The sequence below is a fragment of the Carcharhinus amblyrhynchos genome, chromosome 35 (assembly GCF_965287045.1).
Source record: "Carcharhinus amblyrhynchos chromosome 35, sCarAmb.v2.hapA, whole genome shotgun sequence".
NCBI lineage: Eukaryota > Metazoa > Chordata > Chondrichthyes > Carcharhiniformes > Carcharhinidae > Carcharhinus > Carcharhinus amblyrhynchos.
The window spans coordinates 7,656,548-7,678,624 of record NC_137358.1 but is presented as its reverse complement, the minus strand read 5'-3'; the positions used below and the strand labels follow the sequence as shown (position 1 = coordinate 7,678,624).

The window sequence follows — 22,077 nt, the reverse complement described above, 5'->3', positions numbered from 1 at the left end:
TGACCTACACTGGTTCCTGAATTAGTGATGCCTTCATTTATGTTGTTTTCTTATATGTTAAACAGAATCCCCCACAGTCGGTAAACTTTTCAATGAAGTGAAAAATATTAGTGCCGTCACTGCCGCCTGCCTCTTTCTCACTCCTCCCTCCAACAATCGTCACCAAACCCCTCCTCCTCTTCTACCTACTCCCCCCTTCATGCTAACTCTCTCCAACCATGCCCCCAATACTCCCATTCCTCCTCCCCTCCACCCCTCTCTCTCCACCCCCAACCCCTCCTCCCCCCTTTCCCCTTCCCACTCCCCTCTCTATCCTCCAATGTCCCACTCCCCAGATTTCCCACAGAAGCAGCGCCACACCGAGTGCAATCCACTTGACAGACCAGATCAAAACAAAATCACAACTTTCAGGTCGATATTTTTAAAGCCAGTCTGTCAGCGCTCATGCTCTGGCTGCTCAACATGGATAATGAGAACTTTGGTTTATGACAGGACTGTTCAAACTTTGTTGGGGGGGGGGCATGTATGGGGGGCACACATTTCCAATTTTTTCTTCCTCAAGGGGTCAATGAGCAAACTTCAGAAAGATAAGGTATGGCACAACTTTAAACTGAATCTCAAAACAAAAGTTGAGGTGAAGAAGAGAAACAATTGCTGACAAAGCAAAGTCAGAGCAGTAAGTTTAATATAAAATCAGAGTAGTTAATAAATTTAACCAGATGTGTGGGTGTGCATGTGTGGGTTTCTGTTGTGGGGGGGGGTGGAAATGTGGATCTGTGTTTTTGTGTGTGTGTGTGTGTGTGTGTGTGTTAGTTGGGGGTGTTTGTGTATGAGTTGGGTGTGTGTGTGTGTGTGCATAAGTGGGGGGGTGTGTATGAGTGGGAGATGTGTGTGTATGAGTGTGTGTGTGTTTGAGTGAGGGTGTGTGTGTGTATGAGTGGGTGTGTGTGTGTGCGTAAGTAGGGGGGTGTGTATGAGTGGCATATATGTGTGTATGAGTGTGTGTGTGTTTGAGTGAGGTTGTGTGTGTGTGTGTGTGTGTGTGTGTGTGTGTGTGTGTGTGTGTGTGTGTGTGTGTGTGTGTGTGTGTGTGTGTGTGTGTGTGTATATGAGTGAGAGCAGTGTGTGTGTGTATGAGTGTGGGAATGTGTGTATGTGTGCCCATGTGTATGTGTTTTGCAGTGAGAGAAATCTGAGATGGGCGAGTAAGGTAGACTCACTCACTCTTTCTCACAAACACACATTGTCTCATTCCACACACCGTCTCTCTCACACTCACACACACTCATTCCTACACAGTCACTCTCACACGTTGGCCCACACATATTGACACTCACACTCGTTCCTGTGCACACTCACTCTCACACATCCACTCGCGCACTCACTCTCTCACTCATTCACTCTCGCACATCCACTCTATCACTCATTCATTCACTCTCACAAATCCACTCACTCACTCACTCTCCTCACTCACTCACTCACTCGCTCACTCACTCACTTGCTCACTCACTCACTCACTTGCTCACTCTCTCACTCAAATGCACTCACTCAAACTTGCTCAAGAAGTGAGAATCTCTGGTTTTCTCAGATTTTACTCCACCTATCAATTCTCTTTGCCCAATCCGTATCCCTTTGCAGACTGTGTGCCCCCTCTGCCCCGATGCCAACTCCCTGATACCCAGTGCTGATTCTCCCTTTCACCCAGGGTAGTGAAAGCTGCATTAATTACACTCACTTTGATCAGACCTGAATCACTAATGGTAAATTACTCATACCTGGGAAGGGGGGAGGGAAGTTCTGAGGTTACGCCTGCTGCTGCCAAACCGGTTATCAGATAGTTGATTATTGTTGGACAGGTAATTCCCTGTAACACTGGTGTGTTGTCAGCCACAAGCTGCACTAAGCTCGTGGCTTTAAATGCATCTCACATTATTTAGTTAAAGCGTCCTTTCCTTAGTGTCGTAAGAAGTCTCACAACACCAGGTTAAAGTCCAACAGGTTTATTTGGCAGCACGAGCTTTTGGAACACCGCTCCTTCATCAGGTGAGGAGGCACTCGCTCACCTGATGAAGGAGCAGCACTCTGAAAGCTCGTGCTACCAGATAAACCTGTTGGACTTTGACCTGGTGTTGTGAGACTTCTTACTGTGTTTATCCAAGTCCAATGCCGGCATCTCCACATCATTCCTTAGTGTCAACTGAACAAAATAATTATTTTACTGCTATATTGGAATATAATGTTGCCTCTAATTGCGCACACTGTGGTTCTCCACAGTTGATCTCTGCTATTGTGGTTCCGTGGGCAGCATTCTTGTTTTTCAATGAAAAGGTTGTGGGTTCATTTGATTTGATTGATTATTGTCACATGTATTAGCGCACTGTAAGACAAAGCATACCATTCATAGAGAAGGAAAGGAGAGGCTGTAGAATGTAGTGTTGCAAACATAGCTAAGGTGTGGAGAAAGATCAACTCAATACGAGGTAGGTCCATTCAAAAGTCTAACGGCAGCAGGGAAGAAGCTGTTCTTGAGTTGGCTGGTACTTGATCTCAGACCTTTGTATCTTTTTCCTGATGGAAGGAGGTAGAAGAGAGAATGTCCAGGGTGCGTGGAGGTCCTTAATTGGGCAGGGCAGGAGCCCATACCAAGCTGTGATACACCCAAAAGAATGCTTTCTGCGGTGCATCTGGAAAAATCGGTGAGAGTCATAACTGACACGCCAAATAAGTAAACCTATTTCTTTTACTGCTATGTTGGAATATAATGTTGCCTCTAATTGCGCACAGTGTGGTTCTCCACAGTTGATCTCTGACAGAGAGTGAGGCATGTGTTGTGGTTCAGTGGGCAGCATTCTTGTCTTTCAATGAAAAGGTTGTGTGTTCATTTGATTTGATTTATTATTGTCACATGTATTAGCATACAGTGAAAAATATTATTTCTTGCACACTATACAGACAAAGCATACCGTTCATAGAGAAGGAAAGTAGAGAGTGCAGAATGTAGTGGTACAGTCAATGCTAGGATTTAGAGCAAGATCAACTTAGTGTAAGGTAGGTCCATTCAAAAGTCTGATGACAGCAGGGAAGAAGCTGTTCTTGAGTCGGTTGGTACATGACCTCAGACTTTTGTATCTTTTTCCAGGTGGAAAAGAGAATGTCTGGTGTGCATGGGGTCCTTAATTATGCTGGCTGCTTTTCCAATGCAGTGGGAAGTGCAGACATTGTCAATAGGTGTGAGGTTGGTTTGTGTGATGGACTTGTGTGGTGGGCTTTCTTAACTATAGTTTCGGCATGGGGGCTGGGGATGGACACCTAAAAGCTTGAAGCTCTTGACCATTTCTACTTCATCCCCATTGATGTAGACAGAGGCATGTTCTCCTCTATGCTTCCCGAAGTCGATGACAATCTCTTTCGTTTTATTGACATTGAGGGAGAGATCATTGTTGCTGCACCAGTTCACCAGATTCTCTATCTCATTCCTGTACTCTGTCTCACCATTGTTTGAGAACCAACCCACTGCGGTGGTGCCATCAACAAACTTGAAAATCAGTTCTTCCTCCAGAGAGTTCCAGCACACCACTACCCAGTGCAGTACCGAGGGAGTGCTGAGCTGCTGGGAGGTGCTGCCTGTTGCTTAAGATGTTAAATGAAGACTCTGGCTGGGTTTCCCAATTCTCCTTTGAAAATCTACCAGAATAGGCAATTGGCCTCCCAAGTGCTGGTATTTCGGGAGAAAGGGTCCTCACTCGCACTGCACAGTGATAGCCATAGAATCCACTCAGTGCAGAAGCAGGCCATTTGGCCCATTGAGTCGGCACTGTATCCAGGCCCACTCCCCCTGCCTTAAGCTTGTGCATTGATCATGGCTAATCCATCTAATCCGCACAACTTTGGACAGTAAGGGTCAATTTAGCATGGCCAATCTCCCTAACCTACACATCTTTGGACACTAACAGACAATTTAGCATGGCCAATCCACCTACTCTACACATCTTTGGACACTAAGGGACAATTTAGCATGGCCAATCCACCTAACCTACACATCTTTGGATACTAAGGGTCAATTTAGCATGGACAATCTCCATAACCTACACATCTTGGGACACTAAGAGGCAATTTAGCACAGCCATTTAGAGACACGAGGACTGATTAGGAACAGTCAGCATGGCTTTGTGAGTGGAGCTTTTTGAAGGGGTAATCAAGAAGGTAGATGACGGCAGTGCAGTTGATATTGTCTACATGGACTTTAACAAGGCCTTTGACATGGTAGGTTGTTGCATAAGGTGAAATCTCAAGGGATCCAGGGTGAGGCAGCCAAATGGATACAAAATTGGCTTGATGACAGAACACAGAGGATGGCTGTAGAGGATTGTTTTTCAGACTGGAAGCCTGTGACCAGTGGTGTGCCTCAGGGATCGGTGCTGGGTCCACTGTTATTTGTTATTTATATTAATGAATTAGATGAGAATTTAGGAGGCATGGTTAGTAAGTTTGCAGATGACACCAAGATTGGTGGTATTGTGGATAGTGAAGAAGGTTATGTAAGATTGCAACGGGATCTTGATCAATTGGGCCAGTGAGCTGATGAATGTCAGATGGAGTTTAATTTAGATAAATGCAAAGTGATGCATTTTTGTTGATTGAGCCAGGGCAGGATTACTCAGTTAATGGTAGGGTGTTGGGGAGAGTTACAGAACAAAGAGATCTAGGGGTACAAGTTCATAGCTGCTTGATTGTTGTCAAAGGTGGGATTGTTGTCGGTGCAGGCTCGATGGGCTGATTGGCTTCCTTTTGCATTGGAGGAGTGTTGCACTGTCAGAGATAAACAGAGGTCTCATCAGTCTGGATTCACATAAAAGATTCAGTGGGACTATTTTGAGGAAGCATGTCCTCCCTGAATCCACATCCCTAAACCAAAGAGCACGGGGGTACAGTGGTTAGCACTGTTGCCTCACAGGGACCTGGTTTGATTCCAGCCTCGAGTCACTGTCTGTGTGGAGTCTGCATATTCTCCCTGTGTCTGTGTGGGTTTTCTCTGGGTGCTCCGGTTTCCTCCCACAGTCTGACAGACATACTGGTTAGGATGCATTGGCCGTGCTAAATTCTCCCTCAGTGTACCCGAACAGACGCTGGAGTGTGGCGACTTGGGGATTTTCACAGTAACTTCATTGCAGTGTTGATGTAAGCCTACTTGTGACACTGATATATAAACTTTAATTGTATCACGGAATCCTGACAGTACAGAAGGAGGCCATTTGACCCATCAAGTTCTTGGGGCGGCACGGTAGCACAGTATTAGCACTGCTGCTTCACAGCTCCAGGCTCGTGGGTTCGATTCCTGGCTTGGGTCACTGTCCACATGGAGTTTGCACATTCTCCTCATGTCTGCGTGGGTTTCCTCCAGGTACTCCGGTTTCCTCCCTCAGTCCAAAGATGTGCGGGTTAGGTTGATTGGCTGTGCTAAGAAATTGCCCCTTAGTATCCAGGGATGCGTAGGTTAGAGGGATTAGTGGGTATAATATGTAGGGATATGGGGGTGGGGCCTGGATGGGATTGTGGTCAGTGCAGACTCGATGGACCAAAGCGCCTCTTTTTGCACTGTAGGATTTTATGATTCTAAGTCCGCACGGATCATAATCCCACACAGGCCTAATCCCCACAACCTCATGTATTTATCCTACTTGTCCCCCTGACATTAAGTAGCAATTCAGCATGGCCAATCAACCTAATCACCTTCCGACTGTGCGAGGTAACTAGAGCATCCGGAGGAAACCCACGCAGATATGAGGAGAATGTACAAACTCCACACAGACAGCCACCTGAGCCGGGAATTAAACTCGGTCCTTGTCTGGTCATTCATCACGTTGCTGCTTGTGAGATCTTGCTGTGTACAAATTGACCGCAGGCAGTCAGTGATTGTGAGCGGCGCTACATAAATGTACCTCTGACCCCCCCCCCCCCCCCACCTCAGGAGTAAACAAGTGGGAAGGGGAAGGCCTACAGCAATCCGTGCTCCCTGCTTTCAGCCAATAGGAGAATAGCTTTCATATCAGCCAATCAGCATGGCCTACTTTCAGCCAATGAGAATACAATTCTCCTGTCGCCCAATCAACGTTAGAAAATTTCAACCAATAAGCATGCAAACTTCTTGTCAGCCAATCAATGTTGTCTAATTTCAACCAATGAGAAGACGGTAATCTCGTCGACCAATCAACGCGGTATCATCTCAACCAATGAAAATGCAGTTTTGCTGCTGGCCAATCAGATATGACAAATCTTAGGCCAATGGCGAATACAGCTTTCTTGCGGGCCAATCGACATTGGCTAATTGCAGCCAATCAAAATGTAGATGTAGTTTGGCTGCGTGCCAATCAGCATTGGGCAATTTTAGCCACTCAGAATGTAAATTTCAAGCGGGCCAATTGGCTTTACGGAATTCCAGCCAATCAGAATGCCAGATTTCCCCTGGGCCAATCAGCGCTGGCCTGAGCAGGGGCTCGCGGCCAATCCGGTGAGCCGCGCTGCCGTTGCTGCGGTAACGGGCGGTGAGGCCTTTGGCGGGAGAAGCGGCGGGAGCGGCTGAGGTAAAGGATCTGGAGCCAGAGGCTTGGATTCGGATCGGGGTTCAGGGCGCGGGAGGGAAAGGCTTAAAATCTGCGGCGGTTCAAAGGTCCTTTGCCCCCCCCAGTGGGGAGAGCGGCCCCTGGGCCTGTGCGGTGTCCCCCATGTGTCCCTCAAACCCTCTGCCTCAGGCCAGGGGCTTTCCCCTCGCTTGTCCCAGTCACTGAACCAGGGACCTGCTTCCAAATCCCTCCCTTTGACCCTAATAATCACATTTTAATTTGATGTTTTCAAATTTCCTTTGCACTTTGATTTTGTTCAGGCTGTACCCCTTCCTTTTGGGGAGCTGCCCCTTTTACTTTGTCCTGATTTAACTTGAGTTTGTTTATTTGGTTTGACCTTAAAAGAGGCTAGATCCCTCCCTGGGTCAGCATAGAATCCCCACAGCCCAGAACCAGGCCACTGAACCCATGCTGTCTCTCAGGCACTATTCCCCTAATGGCGCAGTGGTTAGTGCTGCTGCCTCACAGAGCCAGGGACCTGGGTTTGATTACTGGCTTGGGTCACTGTCTGTGCGGAGTTTGCATGTTCTCCCCGTGTCTGTGTGGGTTTCCTCTGGGTGCTCCGGTTTCCTCCCACAGTCCCAAAGACGTGTGAGTTAGGGTGCATTGGCCATGCTAAATTTTTCCTCAGTGTACCTGAACAGTCACCAGAATGTGGCAACTAGGGGATTTTCACAGTAACTTCATTGTGGTGTTAATGTAAGCCTACGTGTGATACTGATAAATAAACCTTAATTGTTGGCATCCCAGATTATATTGTCCTGGAAGTAGTTACACAGAATGGATACAACAAGCTTTGTGATTGGTGGTCGTTGTGGGTCATCATACTTGACCACCACCACCACCGTGCCCTCCCCCGCCCCCGGAGTAGGCCATCTAGCCCTTTGAGCCTGCCCCACTATTCAATAAGATCATGGCTGATCTGAAGTGGATCAGTTCCACTTTCCCGCTTTCTCCCCATAACCCTTAATTCCCCTGTCTATCAGAAACCTATCTACCCGTGACTTAAATATATTCAGCGAGGTAGCCTCCACCACTTCAACGGGCAGAGAATTGAAGAGATTCACCACCCTTTGAGTGAAGAAGTTCCTCCTCAACTCTGATCTAAACTGCCCCCCACTTACCTGGAGGCTGTGCCCTCTAGTCCTGCTATCCTTTCTAAGCGGGAAGAATCTCTCTACCTCTACCCTATCTATCCCCTTTATTATCTTATACGTCTCTATAAGATCCCCCCTCAGCCTTCTGAGCTCCAACGAGTACAGACCCAGTCTATTCAGTTTGTCTTCATAGGCTAGCCCCCTCATCTCCGGTATCAGCCTAGTGAACTTTCTCTGCACTCCCTCCAAGGCCAATATATCCTTGCGCAAATGCGGCGACCAAAACTGCACACAGTACTCCAGCTGCGGCCTCACCAGTGCCCTGTACAGTTGCAGCAAGACCTCCCTGCTTTTATATTCTATTCCCCCTCGCAATAAAGGCGAACATTCCATTCGCCTTCTTGATCACCTGCAGACTGGGTTTTTGCGATTTGTGCACAAGGACCCCCAGGTTCCTCTGCACCGTAGCATGCTGCAGCTTTTTGCCTTTTAAATAATAGTCCCTCCTACTATTATTTCTACCAAAGTGGATAACCTCGCACTTGCTGACATTATACTCCATCTGCCAGGTCCTCGCCCACTCGCTCAGCCTATCCAGATCTCTCTGCAGACTTTCCACACCCTCCATGCAATTTGCTTTTCCACTCACCTTTGTGTCATCAGCAAATTTCGTCACCCTACACTCAGCCCCCTCCTCCAGAGCATCTATATAAATGGTAAACAGTTGAGGCCCCAGAACCGATCCCTGCGGCACTCCACTGGTCATCAACTGCCAACCAGAATAGCACCCATTGATTCCAACTCTCTGCTTCCTATTAGACAGCCAATCCTCTATCCATGTTAACACCTTATCCCCAACTCCGTGCACCTTAACCTTCTGCAGCAACCTTTTGTGAGGCTCCTTATGAAACGCCTTTTGGAAATCTAAAAACACCACATCCACCGGTTCCCCTCTGTCTACCGCACTAGTCACACCCTCATAGAAACCCAATAAATTCTTAAACACGACTTCCCCTTAACGATTCCATGCTGCTTCTGCTCGATCAAACCATTCTTTTCTAGATGCCTCGCTATTTCTTATTTGATGACGGATTCTAGCATGTTTCCAACTACAGATGTTAAACTAACGGGCCTATAATTCCCTGCCTTTTGTGTGCTATCTTTTTTAAACAGCGGCGTTACATTAGCCGTTTTCCAATCTTCCGGCATTTCCCCGGAGTCCAGCGAATTTTGATAAATAGTTACTAAGGCATCCGCTATCACCTCTGCCATTTCTTTCAGAACCCTGGGATGCATTCCATCTGGTCTCGGGGACTTGTCTACCTTCGGTCTTGGGGACTTGTCTACCTTCAGCCCTGTTAGTCTATCGAGCACTACCTCTCTAGTGACAGTTATTGCATTAAGGCCCTCATCTCCTACCATCCTTCTATCTTTAATATCCTGCAAACTATTCGTGTCCTCCTCCGTGAAGACCGAGGAGACAATCCCATTCAGGCCCTATCCCTGTAGCTCCATATATTTAACCCTTCTTGTTCCCTTGACACTGAGGGTCAATTTATCATGGCCAATCAGCCAAACCCGCACATCTTTTGACTATAGGAGGAAACTGGAGCGCCTGGAGAAATCCCCTACAGATATGGCGAGAATGTGCAAACTCCACACAGACAGTGACTCGAGGCTGGAATCGAACCTGGTTCCCTGGCCCTGTGAGGCAGCAGTGCTAATTTCTCACCTGTCATTTGCAGTGCTCAAATATGCTTCATCCTGGTCAGTCCCTCAGGATCATGATGACTTCCTCTCCAGTTTTTAAAGTTTATTTATTAATGTCACAAGTAGGCTTACATTAACACTGCAATGAAGTTACGGTGAAATTCCCCTAGTTGCTACACTCCAGCATCTGTTCAGGTCAATGCACCTAACCAACATGTCTTTGGACTGTGGAAGGAAACCGGAGCACCCAGAGGAAACCCAAGCAGACATGGGGAGAATGTGCAGACTCCACACAATGACCCAATGCCAGAATCTGATCCGAGGCCGGAATCCAACCTAAGTCCCTGGCATTGTGAGGCAGCTGTGCTAACCACTGTGCCACCATATTGGGGGAGGCCGAGTACTATTATTGCTAGACTATGAATCCAGAAATTCAGCTAACGTTCTGGGGACCTGGATTCAAATCCCACCACGGCAGATGGTGGAATTTGATTTCAATAAACAACAAGCTGTAATTAAGAATGTATTACTGACTATGAAACTACTGTCGATTGTCGGAAAAACCCATCTCGTTCACTAATGTCCTTACCTAGTCTGGTCATATGTGACACCAGAGCCACAGCAATGTGGTTGATTCTCACCTGCTCTCCAAGGGCAACTAAGGATGGGCAATAAATGCCAGCAATGTGGTTGACTCTCACCTGCTCTCCAAGGGCAACTAAGGATGGACAATAAATGCCAGCCCAGCCAGCAACACCCATGTCCCAGGAATGAATTTAAAAAAAAATCCCTCCTGCTTCCTCCATCTCTGTCACCTCCTCTCAGCTATCTGTGGTCCTTCAATCCCAGCCTCTTAACTGTCACTGGTTTTAGCACCTTCCAAACGCAGAATCATTTCCATCTAGAAGGACAAGGGCAGCAGGTACATGGGAACACCGCCTCCTGCAAGTTCCCCTCTAAGCCCCTTACCATCCAGCTTTTGAAATATGTAGGCCGTTCCTTCGCTGTCGCTGGGTCAAAATCTCAGAATTCCCTCCCTAATGGCATTGTGGGTCAACCTACAGCACACGGACTGCAGCAATTCAAGAAGGTGGCTCACCACCACCTTCTCAAGGAGCAGTTAGGGATGGGCAATAAAGGCTGGCTACCCGTACCCAATGAATAAATAAAAGAAATTGCTCTCCTGCTGGCGCTGTGCTGTCGGTTGTCTCAATCCCTCCTCTATTTCCTCCTTTAAGACTTTCCTTAAAACCTTGCCCCTCAGCCAAAGTTTCGGTTGTCCAGCCTAACGTGGCCGACCCCGTGTCGAGAATTGAAACGGCACGGGACCTTTATAGTGTAGGAGTATTCGGCCCATTGAGTCGACACTGGCTCTCTGAAAGAGCGTTCTGCCTCCTTTTGAATACCTCAATTCCAGCTCTTTTTGAATATCTTGATTTGACCTGCCCCCCCTATCCCCAGAGGTTAAGTCAGCCATTTGGCCCTTTGTGTCTGCACTGGCCTCTTCAAGTGAGCAGCTCATCTCAACATTCCCCCGTGCTCCTCTCCATAACCCTGCACATTCTTCCTTTTCAGTTAGCTGTCTGCCTCACCTTTGAATGCTTCAATTGAACCTGCCTCTATCAAACTCTCAGTCAGTGCATTCTAATCCTGCCTCTGTGAAGCTGCTGTGAAATGCCTTGGGGATATTGTGCATGTTGTTGCTTTCTTTTTCACTTTATCACACCCGAGTGTTGCTCGAGTTATAATGTGACTTGCCATGTCTCTCGTTTCCTGAAACATCTCGCAAAAAATGAGTTGCTGTGAAGTGTGGTGATTTTTTCATTAGGCAGTTGTAGCTGCTGTGTTGTGCATTGTGAAATCCTGTACATGCCAGTGAAATGCTTCTAGTGCTTTGGGGTGGCACAGTGGTTAGCACTGCTGCCTCACAGCCCCGGGGACCTGTGTTCAATTCCCAGCTTGGGTCACTGTCTGTGTGGAGTTTGCACATTCTCCCTGTGTCTGTGTGAGTTTCCTCCCAATGCAGGTTAGGTGGATTGTCTGTGCTAAATTGCCCCGTAGTGTCAGGGGGACTAATGAGGGTAAATGCATGGGGTTACGTGGATAGGGTGGGATTGTGGTTGGTATAGACTGGATGGGCTGAATGGCCTTCCATACTGTAGGATTCTATGATGATTCTGTGATGGTGCTGGTTGAGGGAGGACCAGCTTTCCAGGGGCGTTCCTCTCACTAATCCTGCCTTGGATTCTTTCAGGACTGAAGGAAATAAAGTTGCATTTATGAGGCAGCCTCTACATCTTCAGGATGTTCTGTAATGCTTTACAGTCAAGTACTATTCAATTGAAATTGCAGCTGTAGTGTAGTAAATTTGGCATCAATTCTGATAGACAAGGCCAAAACCAGCCATAAAATAAATTGCTAGATCATAGTTTGAGGAATGAATGTTGGCCAGAACGCTGGGAGAACTCACCCGCTGTTTGATTAACGTTGGGGTACCACTTACCGACAGATGGCGCCTCTGTTTACCATCTCATCTGGCATCTCTGATAATGCGGCAGCGTCCCAGAACGGCAGTGGGAGTGTAGGATTGGATTAGGTGCTTAAGTCCTGAATGAAGCTCGAGCGTGCAGCCTTCTGACTTGGGCAAGAATGCTACCAATTGAGCTACGGTTGATGTTGATTGTTGAGGGCGGCACAGTGGTTAGCACTGCTGCCTCACAGTGCAAGGGACCTGGGTTCAATTCCGGCCTTGGGTGACCGTGTGGAGTTTGCACATTCTCCTTGTGTCTGCATGAATTTCCTCTGGGTGCTCTGGTTTCTTCCTGTGCTGCAAAGATGTATGGGTTAGGTTGATTGGCCATGCTAAATTGCCCTTTAGCGTCAGGGGAACGAGCAAGTTAGTTTATTTATTAGTCACAAGTAGGCTTACAATTACACTGCAATGAAGCTACTGTGAAAATCCCCCAGTTGCCTGTTTGGGTACACTGAGGAAGAATTTAGCATGGCCAATGCACCTAACCAGGGTAAATATGTGGAGTCACAGATATAGAACATAGAACACTACAGCACAAACAGGCCCTTCGGCCCACAAGTTGCGCCGATCACATCAATACCTACCAATCCATAGACCTATCTATAACCCCCAATCCCATTAAATCCCATATACTCATCCAGAAGTCTTTTAAAAGCGAGTTCGCCTCCACCACCACTGACGGCAGCCGATTCCATTCGCTCACCACCCTCTGAGTGAAAAACTTACCCCTAACATCACCTCTGTACTTGCTTCCCTGCACCTTAAATCTGTGTCCTCTCGTAGCGACCATTTCAACCCGGTGAAATAGCCTCAGAGAATCCACCCTATCTATGTAGAGCCTGGGTTGTTGTCAGTGGAGGCTCAGTGGGCCAAATGGCCTCCTACGCTGTAGGGATTTTATGATTGAGTGATTGTTAATCTGAGGAAAATGCCACAGTGAGCAGGAATTGTGGATGAGTAGCACCAGTGGTTGTTTTGCAACAACGCAGGGTATGTGGTGAGTGTAAACTTGGGCTGGCAGCGCCAAAACATGGCAGTTTGTGTGCAGTAATGCCAATAGAATGTATGTTTATAATGTTGTTGGGATGCTTACAGTGTCTCAGAGCTGGCTATCTGAACACTGGCAGTGTCTGAGCACTTTCACAAGAATTTTAAGGTATGAATAAAAATCTTACTGGCTTGTTTGGCAACTTCGGAATCTATGCTATGGCGTGTCAAGTCATCATCTGCTTTATGCGCCTGGCATTGTTCGTGGCTTAGCCACTCCTGAATGCACTCGATCCAGTTTGGAAAAGTTTCAGAAGTTGCTGCATTAGGGTAGCAAATGCACCCGTTGTATGCCAAGTTCGGAAAGCATTTGACAAAGTCCCGCATAAGAGGTTATTGCGCAAGATTAAAGTGCATGGGATAAGAACATAACATAAGAAATAGGAGCAGGAGTAGGCCATCTAGCCCCTCGAGCCTGCCCCGCCATTCAATAAGATCATGGCTGATCTGTCGTGGCTCAGCTCCACATTCCCGCCCTCTCCCCATAACCCTTAATCCCCTTGCCTATCAAAAACCTGTCAACCCCCGTCTTAAAAATATTGAGCGAGGCAGCCTCCACCACTTCAACGGGCAGAGAATTCCAGAGATTCACCACCCTTTGAGTGAAGAAGTTCCTCCTCAACTCCGTTCTAAACCGCCCCCCCTTTATCCTGAGGCTGTGCCCTCTAGTCCTACTGTTCTTTCTGAGCGGGAAGAGCCTCTCCACCTTTATCCTATCCATCCCATTCAACATCTTATACGTCTCAATGAGATCTCCCCTCATTAACGAGTACAAACCTAGTTTATTCAGCCTCTCCTCATAGCTCAACCCCCTCAACTCCGGCATCAGCCTAGTAAACCTCCTCTGCACTCCCTCCAAGGCCAAAATATCCTTGCGTAAGTGCGGTGACCAAAACTGCACACAGTACTCCAGCTGCGGCCTCACCAATGCCCTATACAGCTGCAGCAAGACCTCCCTACTTTTATATTCAGTCCCCCTCGCTATGAAGGCCAGCATCCCATTAGCCTTCCTGACCACCTGCTGGCTGGGTATTTGCGACTCATGCACAAGGACCCCGAGGTCCCTCTGCACCGTCGCATGCTGCAGTTTTTCGCCACGTAAGTAATAGTCCTTCCTACCATTATTCCTACCAAAGTGGACAACCTCACATTTGCCAACATTAAATTCCATTTGCCAGTTCCTGGCCCATTCGCCCAGCCTACCTAGATCCTTCTGCAGACTCTCCACACCCTCCGCGCAATTTGCCATTCCACCAATCTTGGTGTCATCAGCAAATTTCGACACCATACACTCGGTTCCCTCCTCCAGATCATCTGTATAAATGGTGAATAGCTGAGGCCCCAGCACCGACCCCTGGGGCACTCCACTAGTCACCAACCGCCAATCCGTATAGCACCCATTGACCCCCACTCTCTGCCTCCTATTTGACAACCAATCCTCTATCCACGCTAACACCCTACCCCCACCTCCATGCCCCCTGACCTTCTGCAATAACCTCTTGTGAGGCACCTTGTCAAACGCCTTCTGAAAATCAAGAAAGACCACATCCACCGGCTCTCCTCTATCCACCGCCCTAGACACACCCTCATAGAACTCCAATAAATTTGTCAGACACGACTTCCCCTTAACAAAACCGTGCTGCGTCTGCTCTACCAAACAATTCTCCTCAAGATGCCTTGCTATTTTCTCCTTGATCACAGATTCTAACATTTTACCTACAACAGACGTTAAACTAACCGGCCTATAATTCCCCGCCTTTTGCCTGCCACCCTTCTTAAACAACGGCGTAACAGTAGCCGTTTTCCAATCTTCCGGCACTTCCCCGGAATCCAGTGACGTTTGGAAAGTAATCACCAAGGCATCCACTATCACCTCCGCCATTTCCTTCAGAACCCTTGGATGCATTCCGTCCGGTCCTGGGGACTTGTCCACAATCAGTCCCTCCAGTCTGTTGAGCACCGCCTCTCTAGTAACAATAATGTCATTCAATAATGATTTGGGGAAGTGTATTGAGATGGATAGAAAACTGGTTGGCAGAGAAGAAACAGGGAGTAGGAATTAATGGGTCCTTTTCAAATTAGCAGGCAGGAACTAGTGGGGTGCCACAGGGCTCGGTGCTGGGACCCCAGCTATGCACAATATATATTAATGATTTGAATGAGGGAACAAAATATAATATCTCAAAGTTTGCAGATGACACCAAGTTGGACGGGAGGGTGAACTGTGATGAGGATGCAAAGATCCTTCAGCAGGATTTGGACAGGTTGGGTGAGAGAGCTAATCAATGGTAAATGCAGTATAATTTGGTTAAATGTGAGGTTATTTATTTTGGAAACAAAAACAAGAAGGCAGATTACTACCTGAATGACTGTAAATTGGGAGAGTGGAGTGTGTGCAGCAGGACCTGGGTATCCTTGTGCACCAGTCGCTGAAGGTAAACATGCAGGTGCAGCAGGTGGTAAAGAAGGCAGATGGTTTGTTGGGCTTCATTGCTAGAGGTTTTGCACACAGGAGCAGGGATGTGTTGTTGCAATTATACAGGGTCTTGATGAAGCCACCCCTATAGTATTGTGTGCAGTTTTGGTCTACTTTTCTGTGGAAGGATGTTCTTGTTGTTGAGGGAGTGCAGTGAAAGTTTACCAGGCTGATTCCAGAGATGGGGGGACTGATATATGAGAAGAGATTGACTAGGTTAGGATTGTTTTTGCTGACGTTCAGACGAATGAGGGGGAGATCTCATAGAGAATTATAAAATTCTAACAGGACTAGACAGTGTAGATGCAGGGAGGATGTTCCCGATGGTGGGGGAATCCAGAACCAGGGGTCATAGTCTGAGGATTTGGGTCGACCATTTAGGATGGAGGTGCGGAGACATTTCTTCACCCAAAGAGTGGTGAGCCTGTGGAATTCATTACCACAGGAAGTATGTGATGCCAAAACATCGAATGTATTCAAAAGGCAGCTGGATATAACATTTGGGGCGATTAGAAGCATAGAAGATAAGAGCAGGAGGAGACCATTTGGCCTTTTGAGCCTGCTCTGCCTTTCATCACAATCATGGCTGATTGTCCAACTCAATGGCCTAATCCTGCTTTCTCTCTGTAACCTTTGATCCCATTTGCTCCAAGTGCTATATCTATATCTGTGTTATGCTATGTCTCCGACAGGATACCGCAGCAAACCAATTTAGATGAGTTGAAAGCAAAGCCTGGACTGCTTGATGAAACCATTTTAATGCTATCCCAGAGTGTGGTTTGTATGTGAAACCAGCAGAGCAAATGCTGGAAAATCTCAGCAGGTCTGGCAGCATCTGTATGGAGAGAAAAGAGCTGATGTTTTGAGTCCAGATGACTCTTTGTCAAAGCTAAAAGGCATAGAAAGTGGGAGATATTTACACTGCAGGGTGAGGGAATGAAAGATGAGTCATAGTCACAAAATCAAGTGGAAAGGCTGCTAAATCAAAGACTGCCAACTAGAACTAGGCGCATGGCCTCAAAATAAGGGGGAGTAGATATAGGACAGAGTTGAAGAGGAACTTCTTCACACAAAGGGTTGTGAATCTGTGGAATTCCCTTCCCAGTGAAGGAGTTGAGGCTACCTTATTGAATGTTTTTAAGGCAAGGATAGATAAATGTTTGAACAGTAAAGGAATTAAGGGTTACGGTGAGCGGGTGGGTAAATGGAGCTGAATCCATGAAAAGATCAACCATGATCTTACTGAATGGCGGAGCAGGCTTGAGGGGCTGGATGGCCTACTCCTGCTCCTAGTTCTTATATTCTTATTATGTTCTAATGGCAGACCTTAGAGAGAATAAAAGGTGTGAATGTCCAAACAGCAGAGAAGCTGAAATCAGAGGGTAAACTGATAGATGAAGTCTCACAACATCAGGTTAAAGTCCAACAGGTTTATTTGATAGCATGAGCTTTCGGAACACTGCTCCTTCATCCTCCACTCACCTGATGAAGGAGTAGTGCTCTGAAAGCTTGTGGTACTAAATAAATCTGTTGGACTTTAACCTGCTGTTGTGAGACTTCTTACTGTGCCCACCCCAGTCCAATGCTGGCATCTCCACATTGTGACAGATGAAGATTTGGTGGGAGTGAGGTAAAATTGAGGAAAGGGGAAGCATGGGGAGGAAGGGGGGATAAAGTGGCAGAAAGAGTTGGGGGGAGAAATAAAGAAAAACAATAAAGGAATGAAAGGTAGAGAACAGTTAAAAATTAAATAAAGTGAAAACAAAGGGGTCGAGGTGGGGTAGAGCTAATCATCCAGCATTTTCTCTTTTGGTTTCAGATTCCAACATCTGCAGTAATGTGCTTTGTGTGTGTTTGGTGAAGTTTAGATTCCTATTTGGCAATGTGCTTGGGCATATTATTGTTCTGTATGTCATGGTGTGGCACGTGGGCACAATGGTTAGCACTGCTGTCTCATAGCAGAAGGGTTCTAGGTTTGATTCCGCCTTGGGTGACTGTGGAGTTTGCACGTTCTCCCTGTGTCTGCGTGGGTTTCCTCCGCGTTCTCCGGTTTCCTCCCACAGTCTGAAAGCTATGCTGGTTAGGTGCATTGACCCAAACAGGTGCTGGAGTGTGGCGACTAGGGGAATTTCACAATAACTTAATTACTGTGTTAATGTAAGCCTTACTTGTGACTAATAAATAAACTTTACTTTCATTAGTGCGTGTTGTGATGGACACTAACAATCGCAGGTACACCCCATCGTCCCACAATGTAACCAATTCACCCTTGGAAAGATCCCATTATTCTGCAGTTCATGTCCCACAAGTCTCAGGCAGGTCCATGGTAGTTTATCTTCTATTCTGTGAAATGCTAGGGTAGGTTTTAAAGATCCAAAAACGTTAATTGGTTGGCAAGTCAACTTTGATTGGCACCATGGTACTATTGGCTCCCCAAGCTCCCAGCTAACTCAGAAGTGACACAGTGCTTGAGAATGTTCCTTTCGTTTTGTCCATGCCTTTGGCAAGTGCAAATGAAAGTAAAGTTTATTTATTAATGTCACAAGTAGGCTTACGTTAATACTGTAATGAAGTTACTGTGAAAATCCCCTAGTCACCACCTTCTGCCTCCTTTTCGGGTACACTGAGAGAGAATTTAGCATGGCCAATGCACCCTAATCTGCATGTCTTTCAGGCTGTGGGAGGAAACTGGAGCACCCAGAGGAAACCCATGCAGACATGGGAAAAACATGCAGACTCCACTTAGACAGTGACCCAAGCTGGGAATGGAACCCAGGCCCTGATGTTGTGAGGCAGCAGCGCTAACTACTGTGCCACCTTCCCACCCCTGAGCCAAGTTACGAGTTTGATTGATTATCTACATTGTTTTATTTCTTCTTTTCTTTCATGGGATGTGGGTGTTCCTGGAAAGCCCAGCACTTGTTGCTCATTTATGGGCCTTCATGATGAGAGGATTTCGGTATCAGAATTGGGATGTTTTAGAGTGAACATTGTTCGTGCAGTGAACAACCATTCCATCAGGATTGCCATCATCCCACAGGATAGCTTTAATGGGCTGTATTTCTGTGTCAAGCTTGCAAGCTAAGCACGTGGCTAGGGCTCTGTTTGTATTATTGCTGATGAAAAGTAAAATTTATTTATTAGTCACAAGTAAGGCACTGCAACAAAGTTACTGTGAAATTCCCCCAATCGCCACACTCTGCACCCGTTTGCGTCAGTGCAACTAACCAGCACGTCTTTCAGACTGTGGGAGGAAACCCATGCAGACACGAGGAGAGCGTGCAGATGCCACAAGCCAGAATTCAAACCTCGGTCCCTGGCACTGTGAGGCAGCAGTGCTAACCACTGAACATAAGAACATAAGAAATAGGAGCAGGAGTAGGCCAACTAGCCTTTCGAGCCTGCCCCGCCATTCAATAAGATCATGGCTGATCTGTCGTGGCTCAGTTCCACATTCCCGCCCTCTCCCCATAACCCTTAATCCCCTCTCTCATCAAAAACCCATCAACCCGCGTCTTAAAAATATTTAGCGAGGCAGCCTCCATCACTTCAATGGGCAGAGAATTCCAGAGATTCACCACCCTTTGAGTGAAGTGCCACCATGTCCATTGATGAGGCCTATCTTGTGGTCTTTGGAGCTACAAGGAATGAGAATCATTTTCTCCTGGGGTATAAATTGTTGTAATAGTTTGAAATTTGGCTTTGTTGTGTTGTCCTGCTGAGTGCAAGACAAAATGCTTCACCATGATTCTTGCCATAAAGTGCCTCTTATCATAGGTTTATCATAGAATTCCCACAGAGCAGAAGGAGACCATTTAGCCCATCAAGTCTACACTGACCACAATCCCACCCAGGCTTTATTGCCGTAACTCCAATTATTCTGCTAATCCCCCAACACTAGGGTCAATTTAGCATGGCTAATCCTCCTAACCCACACACCTTTGCACTGTGGGAGGAAACCAGAGCACCCGGAGGAATCCCCCTGCACGCATGGGGAGAATGTGCAAACTCTGCACAAACAGTGACCTGAGGCCGGAATTGAACCCAGGAACCTGGCACTGTGAGGCAGCAGTGCTAATCACTATACTACCATGCCATGCATACTAAGACTATGTATTCACTGGCTGGAATATTGACGTAAAGCATGCACACTAACGGTGACAATACTGGTTGTAAAGCACATTGGTCGTGAAAGGTGCTATGCAAATTTTCATTTTTTAAAAAAATGCCCTCGATGTCTGACCGGCAACTTCCTCTTTTTTAAAAATAGATAAACATGCAGGTTGTGAGAAACAAACCGTTTGGCGGCAATGGTGATGCCAACCGTCCGCAGGCGAAGAAGCTCCGCGGAGATTGGGACGATGAGGGACCATCGCAATTTGAAGAGGAGCTGGCTTATCTTGATGAAGTGGAAGCGGAAATGGCAATGGATGCCAAGGAAATGCAGGCATCGAATGACACAGTTCCAATCGGTAGGTGACAGACTGCTTGAGATGTGAATGACATGATGTGATGTTGACTAACTAATAAGAGATTGATTGCTGTGTTTAGTTATCAATTATTACTGTATTATATGATAGCCAGGTGTTATAATCCGGGTTAGAAATTCCAAGGTATTTTATGAAGTCAACCTAGACCATAAGTTTTGCGTTATGTTTAAGTTTATGACTGTCACAAGTAGGCTTGCATTAACACTGCAATGAAATTATTGTGAAAATCCCCTAGTCGCTGTAATAACCTTTGAATTTGGCTAGCTTGAGCATAGGATGCTTCACTGCAGGTATGATTCGAATGACCCACTAGGGAGCTTTTATCAAACAAAGTTTATTTAAGAACGTAGTTAACATATGGAAAGAAAATTAGCAATAACTTTTATCAATTACATAGAAAAAGAGAGCAATCATAATATTGTAAGTTTATTTATTAGTGCAACAAGTAGGCTTTGCAATTAAATTACTGTGAAAATACCCTAGTCGCCATAATAAATAACCTTTGAATTTGGTTAGTGTGAGCATAAGATGTTTCACTCCAGGTATGTTTCAAATGATTCATTAGGGAGCTTTTATCAAATGAAGTTTGCTTAAAAATATAGTTAACACATAGAAAGAAAATTAACAATAACTTGCCAATCGCAAAAAAGAAAAAAATAACCATGATATTGTAAGTTGGTGTCACAAGTAGACTTACACTGTGATGAAGTTACTGGGCGGGATTTTACAGCCTTGCTGGGGGAAAATAGTAAAATCCTGCCTGAGGCCAACAGTGATTTCCATTCTGGGAACCTTGCTCACCCCGGAATCGGGCAGGCGAGGTGGTACAGTTTCGGCTACTGTGAAAATCCCCTAGTCACCACACTCTGGTGCCTGTTTGGGAACGCTGAGGGAGAATTCAGCATGACCAGTGCACCTAACCAGCACATCTTTCACATTGTGTGAGGAAACCAGAGCACTCGGAGGAAACTCACGTAGGCGTGGGGGGGAGGGGGGGAAACTGCAGACTCCGCACAAACTGACCCAAGCCGGGAATCGAACCCGGGTCCGTGACGCTGTGAGGCAGCAGCGCTAACCACTGTGCTGCCCAATTATCAAGGCTCATGCCTGTGGAATGGTCACTTGGACAAGGAACCAAAAGCCTCTGATGCTGTTAGAACCTGAGTGAGCAGTGGCACCTGGAAGAGCAGGGGAGAGAAGTGAAAGCAGGAAATCCGTTCTGAGCCATGAACAGTAACACATGTACTTCTGATTGCCAGGGATCTCTGATTTTATACCTGGGATAAAAATGGGATAACTTCATAGGATCCCTACAGTGCAGAAGGAGGCCATTTGGCCCATCAAGCCTGCCCTGACCACAATCCCACCCGGGCCCTATTCTCACAACCCCATGCATTTACTTTAACTAGTCCCCCTGACGCTAAGGGGCAATTCAGCAGGGCCAATCCATCTTATCCACACATCTTTGGACAGTGGGAGGAAACCAGAGCACCCGGAGGAAACCCAAGCAGACACGGGGAGAAAGTGCAGACACCGCGCAGGCAGTGACTCAATCCAGGAGCCAAACCCAGGTCCTTGGTGCTGTGGGGCAGCAGTGCTAATCACTGTGTCACCGTGCTGCCCTAAACCTTTCGATAACTTCCCTTTTACATTTACCTTGGCTATTTTGCCTGTCTGGTGGTGAAATGCAGATCATTTGATTTGTGCTGACAGATATTTTCTTTCCCCTGCTTTTAGGGAACCTGTTTTCTTCCAACGTTATGAACAACAAATGGCAACGCCCACCAGCGCCCAAAATCGACCCGAAAGTGGATATCATCACCTTTCAGCAGTTGGAGCTGGAGCACTATGTGGGTAAGTGGTGACACCAAAGTGAGGAATCAAAAGCTCGGACGAGGCTTGAAGGAGCTTGAATGAACCGCTCCCAGTTCCAGTTAGACTTTGTGACTTAACATCAAAGCTTCACCTGAAAGCTTTGAGCTCGGATGCTGCATTAAAAATTTCAAAACTGATGTGGGTACGTTATTCTCGGACAAGAATGTCAAGGGTTACAGAACAAAGGCAGGTTACAGGAGCTGATTTCCAGATCATTCATCACCTAATA

At 46.7% G+C, this 22,077-nt stretch overlaps 1 protein-coding gene across 1 annotated transcript in view; it reads left to right on the top strand.

Annotated features, from left to right (window-relative positions):
* The first annotated feature begins 6,543 nt into the window (after nucleotides 1-6,543).
* pold1 (polymerase (DNA directed), delta 1, catalytic subunit) overlaps nucleotides 6,544-22,077 on the top strand; it is a 182,736-nt gene continuing 167,202 nt past the window's right edge. The window contains exons 1-3 of the mRNA XM_080217759.1: nucleotides 6,544-6,581; nucleotides 19,754-19,955; nucleotides 21,711-21,827. Coding sequence (XP_080073885.1) covers nucleotides 19,760-19,955; nucleotides 21,711-21,827 — 313 coding nt within the window. The 5' untranslated portion in view covers nucleotides 6,544-6,581; nucleotides 19,754-19,759. The remainder of the gene's footprint in view (nucleotides 6,582-19,753; nucleotides 19,956-21,710; nucleotides 21,828-22,077) is intronic.